At 62.0% G+C, this 13065-nt stretch overlaps 1 protein-coding gene across 2 annotated transcripts in view; it reads left to right on the top strand.

Moving 5' to 3' along the window:
* The window catches only part of UCK2 (uridine-cytidine kinase 2), a 49691-nt gene extending 37188 nt beyond the window's left edge, over positions 1–12503 (top strand). Inside the window, exons 2-8 of one of the 2 annotated variants that reach the window (XM_081113327.1) lie at positions 163–322; positions 1003–1099; positions 1675–1817; positions 3059–3271; positions 6449–6546; positions 8705–8753; positions 9566–12503. In XM_081113327.1, coding sequence (XP_080969453.1) covers positions 163–322; positions 1003–1099; positions 1675–1817; positions 3059–3271; positions 6449–6546; positions 8705–8753; positions 9566–9705 — 900 coding nt within the window. In that variant the 3' untranslated portion in view covers positions 9706–12503. The remainder of the gene's footprint in view (positions 1–162; positions 323–1002; positions 1100–1674; positions 1818–3058; positions 3272–6448; positions 6547–8704; positions 8754–9565) is intronic. The other variant, XM_081113328.1, reaches the window with a different exon arrangement.
* Positions 12504–13065: the final 562 nt, after the last annotated feature.

Below are 13065 nucleotides of genomic sequence, written 5' to 3'. Positions count from 1 at the left end.
AGAAACGACCGCGCCCCCTCCCACCCCCGCACTGCGACTGGACCCCAGACTTCCTCCCAAAGCCCTGCCTGCAGAGGACGTGCGCCCCTCACTCCGTGCTCCCCTCGCTTCGTGCTCCCCTCGCTCCGTGCGCCCCTCACTCCGTGCTCCTCTCCCCTCCAGTCCTCCGTCTGTGCGAAGATCGTGCAGTTGCTGGGGCAGAACGAGGTGGACCACCACCACAAGCAGGTGGTCATCCTGAGCCAGGACAGCTTCTACCGTGTCCTCACCTCCGAGCAGAAGGCCAAGGCCCTGAAGGGCCAGTTCAACTTCGATCACCCGGGTGAGTTGGGGAGTGAAGGGGTGAAGCTAGGATGGCGGGAGCGCCTGACTTCCCTGTTTCCCGTCGGAGACGGAGGCTGCTGGGTGCCTTGCAGGGTTCTGGGGGGCTTCTCAGCCTGCAGTGCATGGCTCCCTAATTCTGGCGGCATCTGTCCTGAACGAGGGCGATTCTGTGTGGGTGAGCCAGACCCAGGCGAGACCTGCACGCTGTCCTGTGTCCTCGCCTCACTGTCCTCAGCACCCACACTGCGCGGACATGCCTGGGGGGTGAAGCTCCCAGATTGGCAGGAGGAAGATGGGGGGACCAGGGGGGCTGCCTGAACAGCTTTTGCCTGTTTTTTTTCTGGCTCATTTTAAACAAAGCCTGTAGGTTCGACTTCATTTGGGGTTGGCTTCCCTGAAGCTCAGGTTATCACACTGCCCCTTCGGCAGGGGGTTCTTAGTGAGAATTGGAGCTGTGGGCACGGTGCCTGCCGCTCCCCCGGTCCTGGGGGCATTCCTGGCCCCGGGAGCTCTCCGGGCTGACATATGCCCGCTCCCCGGCAGCCAAGCAGAGGGAAAACCCTCTTCTCAGAGCTCAGTCTCGTGCTGAGACGTGGAGCTTGTGGGTTTGTAGGGCTGCCCTGTGCACGGGGCAGGAGTCACTTAAAAGGAAGGACATAACCGTCTGGTCTCCTTCAGATGCCTTTGACAATGAGCTCATCTTCAAAACTCTCAAAGAAATCATGGAGGGGAAAACGGTGCAGATCCCCGTGTACGACTTTGTCACCCATTCCCGGTGAGTGAGCGGCCCGGGGTGGCCTCTGCGCCTGGCGTCCCGGCCCTGTCCTCCCTGCCGTGCCCATGGCCCCCTGGCGGGGAGGGCGGTGACAGCAGCCTGAGCGCCCCGATGAGCAGGTCGGGGTGTCACCGGCGCTTCTTGGAGCAGCTGGAACACGTCCGTTACCACTGTTACCAAAGGGGATGGTCCCTGAGGAGTCACTGGAGCTGTCTTCTGGCCCTCCCTCCCTCCGGCCCTCCCTCTGTCCTTCCCAGGTCTGGGGAAGGGCGGGTTGTTGGAGGAAACTGAGAGCCAGGCCTCTGAAAGCCTCAGGGATGCAGGCCGAGCGCCTTCCTGCAGCCCCGCCTGCTCCCGTCCGCTCCCTTCTCCATCCATATCAGGTGTCTCTGCCTGAGTGAAGGCTCAGGTCGGTCAGAGGAGCCCTTTGTCCCACTGTCACCGCCTTTGCCGGGTCTCTGCTAAGTCCGAGGGAGGACCGCGGGCTCCCCCCGCCCCCCCCCCCCCCCCCAGGCTCTAGCTCGTCCCTGGGAGTCCCGCCCGACCCGGCGCTCAGCCCGGCGCTCTGTGTGCAGGAAGGAGGAGACGGTGACCGTCTACCGCGCGGACGTGGTGCTCTTCGAAGGCATCCTGGCCTTCTACTCCCAGGAGGTGCGTGACCTGTTCCAGATGAAGCTGTTCGTGGACACGGACGCGGACACCCGGCTCTCCCGCAGAGGTGCGTGCGTGGCCTCCGGCCCCCGGCTCCTGCTGCCCCAACGTTGGGTGACATCTGAGAAGGGACTAGTCCCTGGGTCGCGAAAGTTTGTGAGCTCACGGAGATGAGCGAGGAGATTTATTCCGGTTTCTCTGGAGAAGCGTCTGGTCAAGAGCTCTGTTCCTTGTGAGGTTCCCACGGCACCTCGGTCCAGACGGAGCTGAGGGTAGGACAGCTGGGCAGGGACCCTGCCGGCAGTGCCGGTGCCTCCTCCACAGCCTGCTTCTCTAGCCCCTTGGTTTCCAGAAAGCTCTCTAGGTCCTGTCACTGTCCAGCGGCTTCGGACAAAGCCGGTTGTCCCCACTGCGGGCCTTACTGAGCGTGGTCTGTGTCCTGTGGTCACGGAGCTCTCGTGGTCTGGGAGCTGAGCCCGCAGTCAGCTCTGGGGCATCGGGCAGAGAGCGCAGGAGGCTGCGTGGAGGAGGGGCTGCGGCTCGGCTGTGGTGGGGTGGGGCGGGGGCCACCCACAGACGCACACGCACACGCGTGAAGACTGCACAGGCTGTTGGAGGGCTGTGTCGCTGATCCGGGCGACAGGCGCACTGTCATCGTCACGGGGGAGCTGGGGAGAGATGAGAGGGCCTGCGGAGGCAGTGCCGTGGGGGCGAGGAGGGAATGAAGGTTGACTCAGGCCTCGTGGAGACAGGAAATGACAAGGTGAGCCCCTTGGCACCGAGCAGCCAGCAGCAGTCGGATCTGCTGAGTGCCAGCCCAGTGCCTCTGACCTCGGCATCTGGGAAGTGTGCCTGATTGTGAAACATTGCAGCTGATTCATTTCTGAGGTCTTATTGCAAGAGCTGCGCACGGACCCAGCCACGTGTGGAGCAGCGAGTCCAGGGCTCTGCCGCCCAAGTGGTAGCGGGATCCACACTGCTGGCTCGGGGTGCGTGTGGGGAGCAGAGCTCTGTGACGGAAAAAGCAGGGCTCCAGCTGGTTTTGAGATGTTGGTGGCTCTCTCTATGGGTAATCGGGAGACATCTGGGTTTTAGGGCTGAGACTGGCCAGGTAGGAGTCCTGACAGCTGCGCCCGAGCCTGACTTCCTCGTGCACCTGCCTCAGGGCCTGGCTGATCCTTAAGTCACACCCAGCCGCCTGGGATCTGCCTGGAGGTCTGCCGGGGCCACGTGAGCTCGCCCCTCAGGGAGGCAGCGGAGGCACGAGGAACCATGTGGACTGAGCCGAGTCCTGGTTTCCCCTTTTAGTCGCTGGGTGCCCTCAGGCACACTGTGCTTGCACCTCTTCAGACCTCCTTTCCTACCGATCACCTGCTGGTGGGTCCTCCTGGGCTGCTTGTGACGTTGGAGGTGAAGCAGGTGATGTGAGCGCCGGGCATCAATCAGTGTCGGTGTGGAGATGGAAATCCGCTCTGCCTGAGGCGGGAGGCGTCCTTCCGTGGGGACTGGCCTCAGGAGTTGGTGAGATCAGGCGAGAGTGTGAGGAGGCGGTGGAGATCGAACAGGAAGTCCCTCATTTGTCCTGACCATTCTGTGGAGTCGGGGGAGGTTTGGGAGGCGGCCCCTGGGGTTTTGAGGGCTTAGCTCTGCAGCCCCACCTTCCTTGTCTCCCCGGGAAGGTGCTGTGTCTCTTGAGGGCCTGTCCTCTCGTGTGCCCACTGGTGAGTCACTTCCCTGGCGCACTTGCGGGACTTTCCTGGCGTGCTGTTTCTCAGATCCTTTTTCTGTGCACGTGGGACGGAGGGCGGCCTGGGACAGAGGGTGGCCTGGGACGGAGGGCAGCCGGGCGGGGCTCTTTGGGGGCAGGGCTGCCCGGAAAGGGCAGACAGGAGCAGCTGCAGGGCATGGGACATTCCTGCAGCCTGAGTGAGGCCGTGGCTTATCTGTCTGTCACTCCTCGAGTGTGCGGGGCTCCTGCTCTGCATCATGCAGTCCGGAGAGACGTCTTCTGAGGGGCCTCCTTCCCCCGGACCTCTGGTCACTCACCCCTGCCCCCGCCTCCCCCACCCCGGGAAGGACCCTGGGGCGGCACTGAAAGTGAAGTGACGCAGCCACGAGGAAGCGTATTTGTTACGGGTCCGCGGAGTGGTGTCCGGGCTGTGTCTGAACGGAAGGGGCATGGTGGGCGCCGTGGCGGGAATGTGGGTGGACGTGCACTGTCCTGCCCTGACCCACCCCCGCCTGGGCCTGTCCTGGCACAGCTGTGCGGGTCGCAGTGCCGGCCAGGAGCTGGCTGTAAGTCCTTGAGTCCCCACTTTGTGCCAAGAGCTTGTCCAGACTCAGCCCTCAACTTTGTCCGCATCCCAACAGCGAGGAGCAGGAGGGCCCATCCCGTCCAAGGAGACAGTGCCCTGGACGGACCCGGGAGAGGGGGCGAGGCGGACGGGCCTTTAGATGTCCAGTGGTCCCAGCGTCCAGGGTAGAAACCATAGAGGCCTTCCTTTCCTCACACGCGCGTGTGTGTGTGTCTGTGTGTGTTGTGTGATGTATGTGTGTGCATGTGTCTCTGCATGCACGTGTGTATATATATGCTGTGTGTGTCCTGCTGTCCCTTCCCGCACTGCACCCGCCTCACCTCCCAGCTGCTGTGCAGGCTCCGGCTCTCGGCTGGTCTGACCGCTCCCCTCAGTTCACGGTGCCCACTTGGTCCTGAAGCTCCCAGGCTCTGCACCCATGCTGCGTGCGGGCCCAGCACCCCTCACCCTGTGTCCCTTCATGACAGCGTGAGGAAGGGCCTGTCACCATCGTTCAGAGGCGGGAATGGCCGAGAGCAGAGGCCGCCTCGGTGGGGGCCAGCGGCTTCTGGGCTGGGGAGCAGACACAGGTGGCCACCTGCTTTCCCCGCCTGTTGCCCCTCCAGCGGGTGACGGGAGGGGCTGTTAGGTGTGCGGGGCATGGGCTGCAGGCCTGGGCTGAGGATGTGAGCACGTGTGCGTGTGCGTGTGCGTGCACACGGGCTGGGCGAGGACGGACTCCTGTCTAGGAGCAGTCAGCTGTGTGAAAAGCTTGCCTTGTGAGACCGCCTCGGGCTCCTGCAGGGCTGTGAGTAAGCTGGCTGCTGGTGGCCTTTGCTTTGTCTCAGCTCCCATCGCCGTAGGCTCTGGCTTCCTCTTTGGTGACGGCTGGCGGATTGGTGGCCTGGTGGCCGCTGCTGTGTGTCTTGGCCCCACTTGCAGAGCCTGTGTCGGAATGCCCTGGGGGACAGGCCGTTTCTGGGGACAGCCTGCTCTGGTCTGGGAGGACAGTCAGGGTCGCCAGGCAAGTCTTGCTGGTTAGGGAGGACTGGTTAGGGAGGTTAGAGAGGACTGGTTAGGGAGGACTGGTTAGGGAGGTTAGGGGCCAACCCACTGCTTATTCCCTGGGCTCACCTCGGAGGAGCTGGAGGAAGTCGGGGCGTAGCAGTGGCACCTGCTCTGGACTGTGGTCCTGGACACTGGCCCCGGCCAGCCTGGGTCACAGCCACGACCCTCCCCTCCCCCTGCTCCCCTGCCCCTTCTCATCGTGCGTGTCCGTGTGCATAGGTGTGTGCAAGCAGGGTTGGTCAGATGTGACTTCCAGACTCGCTCACAAGCACTCCCTGTGTTCGTTCACAGCGGCTTCATCCCATCCCCCAGCCTGTGCCCTGAGAGCTGGCTGGGGGTGGATGTGATGCCATTTTTGGGGGAAAGATCTCACAGCTCGTGCACCAGGGTTCAGAGTGACATCTGTAGGGGGAGGCTGGCTTTTTTGGTTTGTTTGTTTTTAAATTTTTTCAGTTGATTTTAGATCGAGAGGAAGGGAGAGGAAGGCAGAGAGAGAGAAAGAGAGAGAGAGAGAGAGAGAGAGAGAGAGAGAGAGAGAGAGAAACATCCATGTGAGAGGGAAACAGCGATTAGTTCCCTCCTGAATGTGCCCTGACCGGAAATCAGCCCTGTGACCCTTTGTGCACGGGAAGACGCCCAACCAGCCGGGCCACCTGGCCAGGGCAGGGGGGCTGTTTTGACAGACAGACTCACCTCTCAGCTCACTGCTGAGTTTGGGGAAACAGGCTTGGGGCGGCTCGTGCTCTGTGGCAGAGCCATGGCTCAGTGCTTCCTTGGGCAGACCCTCTCCATTTTGGACAAATGAGTCTGTTAAAAAAGGTGTTTGAATGTCCCTGCATCTCCCTGCCCAGGGTGGGCTGCTCCCCAGGGTTAACCCATCGTTCCCTGCACCGTGGTCTCCTCGTTTCTCACTAAGTCATCGTCCGTTTGCAAACCTCTGTGCGTGACTGAGTGGGAAAGGCTGACAGCAGAGGGTCGCTGACGGCACACAGGTGCAGGGACGGGAGGCAGGTGGGCAGTGTGCCCCTCCGCCAGGAAGCCCACCACCTTCTGGGCTCCCCAGGACGGCCCTGCTCTTCGGCTGTCCACACTGCAGTTTATTAGGTCAAATGCTGCTTGAACCAAGAAGCCGTGCAGCCGTGGCTCAGCCTCGAGCCCTCGCCGAATTTGACTGCAGCAGGCGTAGACGTGGGACTCGTCTTCCCGAAGCCGCTGCTCACCTGCTCTTGGTCACGGCTCAGGTCCCAGCGTGTGGCCCACCCAGAGGCGTGGAGACCGGGTCGGCTCCAGGGGTCGGCTCTGGCGCCATTTCCCACTGTGCCCCCTTCTCTTACAGTGTTAAGAGACATCAGCGAGAGGGGGAGGGACCTGGAGCAGATCTTGTCCCAGTACATCACCTTCGTCAAGCCCGCCTTCGAGGAGTTCTGCTTGCCGGTGAGTGCGTCCCGGTTTGTTTTGTCCAGTCGGGACTGTAACGTGTAGTCAGACACACGGGTGTGGGCTGAGGCAGCGCCCCGCTCGCAGCTCACTGGGAGCATCACCGTCTGCGGAGGCCCCGGGAAGGGCGGCCTCTGGTGCTTTGCAGCCCGACCCGGTCCTCAGTCTGTCTCACGTCGGGGCCTTGGGATGGTGCTGCTCGTTCCCGGGAGGCCTGCGTCTCGTGGCCAGGCTCCTGGGTGAGCGCTTCCTTGAAGGCGCGTCACAGCTCCGGGCAGCCTCTGCCGTGGGCACCCGGGAAGGTCCCTGGTGGGTGGAGTGTGCGGCGGGGTGGGGGTGGGGGCGCGGGGCTCTGCTGCAGGGTCTCCCCTCTGACCCTCCTCGGTCACTCAGCCCAGCCTGTGCAAGCTCCTCTCGCCCGATGCGTCCCCGTCGGGAGGGGAGCTGTGCTGGGGGGCATCCCCGCCCTGGCACAGCCCCGGCAGCCTGGCAGTGAGGAGGCTTTCTGAGCAGGAAGGTCAGGGCAGGGGCGTCCTCGGCTTCTTGGGGAGACTGTGAATGCCGCCGGGACCGGGCGCCCTGCGTGAGGAAGGGGACTCCGCGTGTCTCCTCCAGGCTGACCGAGCCCTGGGCTAGCTCCCTAAGGGTATATGATTCAGCTTGAGGGGGAGTGGGTGGGGCTCGGCCTGGTCTGGGGGTCCCCGGAGGCCTGGGGGCTGGGAGGGTGTTGAGAAGAGGCACAGAGTGAGGGCCAGGTCTTCGCTCCTTTCCGGGAGCGTCAGCTTCCCGGCTGCCTTCGTTCCTCCCGTCTGTTAGGAGCAGGTCTTGCGTCAGGCGGACTTGACTTCGTTTCCGATCGGGTTAGGCAGGCTCTGAGTCAGCAGGAGTAACCTTGAGGATTGGGTTTCAGGGTTAGGTTTCTGGGAAGAGGGCAGAGCGGCCGAGCAGCGGTGAAATTCTATCCGTCTGTCCATCCACCCCACTGACTGAGGACTCCTCTTGTTCACGTCATCAGAGAGCAAACTAAACTTATTATTGGACATGAATTAGAGCTAACTGGCAATTTTCTGCCGACTGGCTGAGTTGTGAGCTCAGAATTCGGCACAGACTTTTTCTGGGTGGTTGCTGCTGGTTCCCACGTCCCAGCCACTGGTGCCCAGAGAGATCGGGTCGCTCCCCGGTGAGCCCGGAGCTCGGACCCGATGGTCTGCCCGGGTCAGGCCTGGTTACCGTTCTAGTCTGGAGAGACTCATGTTTATGTGGTCTCACCCTAAACCTCGGTTATACACCCAGACACAATTCTTTGGAAAATGGGCCACAAAATCTCAGTAAGTGAAATACAAAAGGGTTTTGTGCTAATTGTACCCTTTTAACAACAAGTGTAGCCCAGCCAGCGTGGCTCAGTGGTTGAGTGTTGCCCTACGAACCAGGAGGTCACGGTTTGATTCGCGGTTGGGGCACATGCCCAGGTTGTGGGCTCCGTCCCCAGTGTGGGGCGTGCAGGAGGCAGCCGATCCATGACTCATTATTAATGTTTTTGACTCTCCCTTCCTCTCTGAAATCAATAAAAACATATTTTTAAAATAAGTGACGTGACAGGGCCCGGGCCCCGTCTTCAGAGGCCTTTTCTGGGTTCACCTCGCGCTGCCGGCTGCACAGGTGTTCTGGTGGATTGCTCCCCTGAAGTTGGGGTTTCACTAATTCACACTTTTCTTGGGGGTGAAGAAGCAATTACAGATTTGGTTTCAAAGACCACGTTCCTCCTCCTGCAGGCTGTAAACTGAAACCATGTGGAACGTTCAAATGTGAACTTGAAAAGCTGATTGATTGTGATTGATTAATAGATTGATTTTAGAGAGAGAGGAAGGGGGGGAGAGATAGAATGATTTGTTGTTCCACTGATTTTTGCATTCATTGGTTGGTTCTTGCATGTGCCCTGACCAGAGATTGAATACGCAACCAACTGAGCTAGCTACCCAGCCGGGCTGATTTATTATAATTTAGATAAAGCGGGTAAAAAAATTATGTCCGAAGCCTGACGCCGCTGCCCTCTGGGTTAGGTGGAGAGATGGCCACCCCTTCCCCACGGTCCCCAGGACGGCTTGGGCCGCTTTCTCTCTGAACCCCTCTTAGTTCTAAATACCTTTTTCCGCAGACAAAGAAATACGCGGACGTGATCATTCCGAGAGGTGTAGACAATCTCGGTGAGTCCTCGGGGTGTCGTGCTTTGGGGCGGGGCAGGGCGACCAAACAAGGCCCTGCGGGCTGGCGGACCCCGGAAAGGAATGCCCACCTGCCCGGCGGCTGTGGGCACCGGCCCTGTGTTATGCACGTGTGAATGTGGGCACACATGTGGACTGCTATTCCCTGGCCGAAACCAGAGGTGTGGAGAAACCCTGTCTTCTCATTCTCTTATCATTGATTTTCTCCATTTAAAACATTTAGTTCGTTTGCTGAGACTTTCGCTGTCTACCTCCTGTCGTCCTCAGCCTGTCTTTTTCATGACAGTGACCTTTGTAGAACGCCCGCCACCTGGGTTTGTCCGGGTCCCCAGGGCGGGGCTGGGTTGGCACGACCAGGACAGTGCCCGGAAGACGTGTTCTTTGCGTGTCACCCCAGAAAGCACTCGGTGCTTCTGTTTTTGAAGTTAGTTGATCATTTGCATAATTGTTTCTAATGGTGAGAAGAGAGAGTCCTGTGTTGGATTGTCGTTGGAGGAGAGGGTCCTCCGTGGGTCACTGGGTTTGGGATGGGTCACAGCCGGTGGTGCCGCGGAGAAGGCCAGTCCTCACGCCTGCAGACTGGGTCGGGCTGATCGCCTTGCTGCCGCTGTGACTGACCACCTCAGAAGAAGCCCGTGTATTCAGGGCTTCCCGTGTCCGGGCACGGCCTGTCTTCCTCTGGGACCCTCCAGGGGGTCACGTCAGCCCCTTGGGGGGCTTGGGGAGGCAGTCCCCTTCTCCCCCCCCTCCCACCCCCCGTGCGTCCCTAACCGCTGCCCGTCTCTGCCCCCCAGTGGCCATCAACCTCATCGTGCAGCACATCCAGGACATTCTCAACGGAGGGCCGTCCAAGCGGCAGACCAACGGCTATCTCAACGGCTGCACGCCTGCACGCAAGAGGCAGGCCTCCGAGCCCAGCAGCCGGCCGCACTGACCCCGCCCCGGGCCCTGCCCCGCTCCCGGGCATGGCGGCGGCCGGGGCTCGGCCGTCTGTACAGACGGTTTCCTGTGACTCTGCTCATTTAAGAAAACAACATGGAAAAGAAATGCCTTTGATCTTGAAACGGAACTTGACCCCGAGCTTAGACGGCGAACTGTGCCAACTACCACTGGTGATGCCTGATCATGCCCACCTGTACCAGTTACCAGTACACACGCATATATAAAAGGATCTATTTTTGTGTAAATGTACAAAATCCTGTAAAGCTGTTTGCTGCTGAGTGTTTTGCAGGAGGGCCCGCGCTGAGCTTCCCCAGGGCAGGGTGCCCCTGGCGTCCAGGCGGGCGGCTGGCCCGTGAGGTGGGAGCACGGTGGCTGGGGCTTGTGGCCCACGCTGGGCGCCTGCCGAATGCACTGCTTGGAGCTGCAGCTTACTGACATGTCGAGGAGAGAGACTTTTTTTCTTTTGAGTTGAAATTAGGCAAGACCTCACCCGAAAAATCAAACTCAGGGAAGGGGCCCTTTCCAACGGCCCACCCTCCGCCCACCCCTGGCTGCTCGGGTGGCGGCGTGATGCCTCCCTCACTCCCCCGTGACTCGGTCTCCAGAGCCAGAGCTGCCTGTCCCTCGTCCCTGGCGGGGATCTGACTCCCAGGGAGTTTTGGACCAGACTCCCCAGGCTTTTCCCAACCTGTAGGGCACACAGCGGTCCCTTGCAATCCGGGTGCTGAAGAGACTTCTGCTGGCAGAAGGGCAGCTGGCAGCCCCTCGCAGAGTGGCGACAGAGCTCTGCCTGCGTAGGGCACAGTGGCTTTGTCCCCGAGATGCGGGGATTTGCAGCGAGATGGGGTGGCACACACCTTAGGCAGCGTCATCGCTGGCGGCATCGCAGATGGGCTGCCTTTCGGGTGTGGCAGCGCTGGGCGTGGGGGGAGGCGGGAAATGGCATTTAGGTCCCAAGCTGGAGGCTCGGGATGAAAGGCTTGGGGTGGAGAATTCCCTCTTCCCCGGGGGCTTCCTCTTGGCGAATATGAGTAGCTTTGAAAGAAGCAGGTTCTTGGACTCTGGCGGGAGGGGGTGCAAGAAGGGGGGGAACAGTTGAGGTCTGATTAGAGTCCGCGCCCCAGCCTGTAACTGCCTGAGACAACCTCCCTTTCTCAGTTGCCACACCCTCAGCTTGTCCTCCATGGGCTGCCCTGCCTGCGTGTTCTGGGGGGCCTCCCCTTCCCTTCCCAATGCTGCCGAGCCCGTCGGAGCCATTCAGGTGCATCTGCCACGTGCCCCGCGAGCACCATCCATGTTGACCCCCCTTTTCTGGACCTGATTTGACTCTAACTCTGTTTTGCTGTTTCAAACCTAAACCCCAAAAGAGCTTTGCCGGCCCTGAGACAGTGGGGAGACGTGTCACAGGCCTGAGGGTGCTCCTGACCCCCAGCCGCCTGGGGGGGCACGGGCTCCGACGGCTCCGGGCGGAGGTGCTGGGTTTCAGAGTCAGTGTTCATTACCTTTCCCATCCTGCCTTGCACGGCTCTGAGGTGGAGGGTGGAGGGCAGGCCTGGGTTGGGGTCCTCCTGCCCCGGGGCCTGTGTGCTCCGGGAGGCCCGCCCCCGTGCCGGAGCCCTGGCCTGTCCGTCAGCGGGTAGCACCCTCAACTTTACTTGAAGCTCCCAGGTGCCAAACCATTTAGTGCCTTGGCTGCGGGTCCCCCTGCCTCGGAAGGTGGGCTTTCTCATCTCAGCCTTGACTACGTAGCCGCCTCGTCCACCCATGGTGTGGGTGCTAAGCCCCTGTGGGCTGCCCGGCCTCCTGGTAAAACCATCTCCGGTTCTCAGTGGCTCTGCTGGGGGCGCGGACCGTGGCCCGGTTCTGGGAACCCTGTGCCCTGGGCCAGGAAAGGGGCAGCCCGGCCGAGCCCAGCATTTCGCCAGCTGAGGCTGAAGTTGAGCTTCTGTAGGACAGACCCTGGGCTGGCCTTCGAGAGCCGCTTCTCCCGCTGCACGGCCTCCCACGCGCTGTCCGCAGACCAGGCGAGCGGGACACGGGCACGAGGCCGCGGCCGCCCGCGGGAAGGCCCGGCCCTGCACTCCCTCAGGCTCACGGAGCTCCTGCCGCGGCCTCTTGTGGGCAGCCCGGCCAGTGGAGCCGAGGTGGGGGCCCCCGGTGTGAGGAAGCGCAGGTGCTGACCTCGGGTGTCCTGTGGGGAGTGGGTGGCGTGGCCCTGGGAGGCCACAGGGGCTCAGGGAGGCTGAGGGCGGTGGCGGGAGGGTCTCCAGCGCCCCCTTTAGGACAGCGGCCCTGCAGTGCCGCTCTGCTCCGCTCCTGGCTGCAGGGCCCCTGGCTCCTCTCCCCTGGGCTCAGTTGGACACTTGACTGGGTGCCAGTGGGTCACCAGTCTCAGGCCACTGGGCCAGACTGCAGGCAGGTGGGGAGTGGGAGGGCTGGAGCCCAGCTGGTGGAGGGTCACCTGAGTGCTGGGTTTGGCGGGGGGGGGGGGGGGATGGCTCTGCCCTTCACCCCGTTCTCTGGGTGGTGGGACAAGGGAGGGCGTCGCTGGGCTGAGTGGAGCTCAGAGCCCCTTTGATCTCTGGCCCTGCCTCCCTCGCAGGTGGGCAGGTGGCAGGTGTGGCAGGGCCTCCTCGCTCCCGTGGCGGAGCCCAGCCGGGGAGGGACTTGGGCCTTTTTCTTTGAGATGCTTGCTCCCCCTCTGCCTCCTAACCAGGTCTCAATTGTTCAGTTACAGGAATGGCCACATGCAGTGTACTTTGTTGTAAATAAAGACGGAACAGAAAGCCACCTGTGCCTTCCTGTGGTGTTTGGGAGGCGGGGGCGATGGGAGGGTGAGGGGCCATTGGAGGTCAGGCCGATGGGAGGGTGAGGGGCCATGGGAGGTGGGTGCAATGGGAGGGTGAGGGGCCATGGGAGGTAGGGCGATGGGAGGGTGAGGGGCCATGGGAGGCGGGGGCGATGGGAGGGTGAGGGGCCATGGGAGGCGGGGGCGATGGGAGAGTGAGGGGCCACGGGAGGTCAGGGCGATGGGAGGGTGAGGGGCCATGGGAGGTGGGTGCAATGGGAGGGTGAGGGGCCACGGGAGGTTAGGGCGATGGGAGGGTGAGGGGCCACGGGAGGTAGGGCGATGGGAGGGTGAGGGGCCACGGGAGGTCAGGGCGATGGGAGGGTGAGGGGCCATGGGAGGTAGGGCGATGGGAGGGTGAGGGGCCATGGGAGGTGGGTGCAATGGGAGGGTGAGGGGCCATGGGAGGTGGGTGCAATGGGAGGGTGAGGGGCCATGGGAGGTGGGTGCAATGGGAGGGTGAGGGGCCACGGGAGGTTAGGGCGATGGGAGGGTGAGGGGCCA

Source organism: Myotis nattereri, assembly GCF_964212035.1.
Source record: "Myotis nattereri genome assembly, chromosome: 18".
Classification (NCBI taxonomy): Eukaryota; Metazoa; Chordata; class Mammalia; order Chiroptera; family Vespertilionidae; genus Myotis; species Myotis nattereri.
This window is presented reverse-complemented; position numbering and strand designations above follow the sequence as displayed.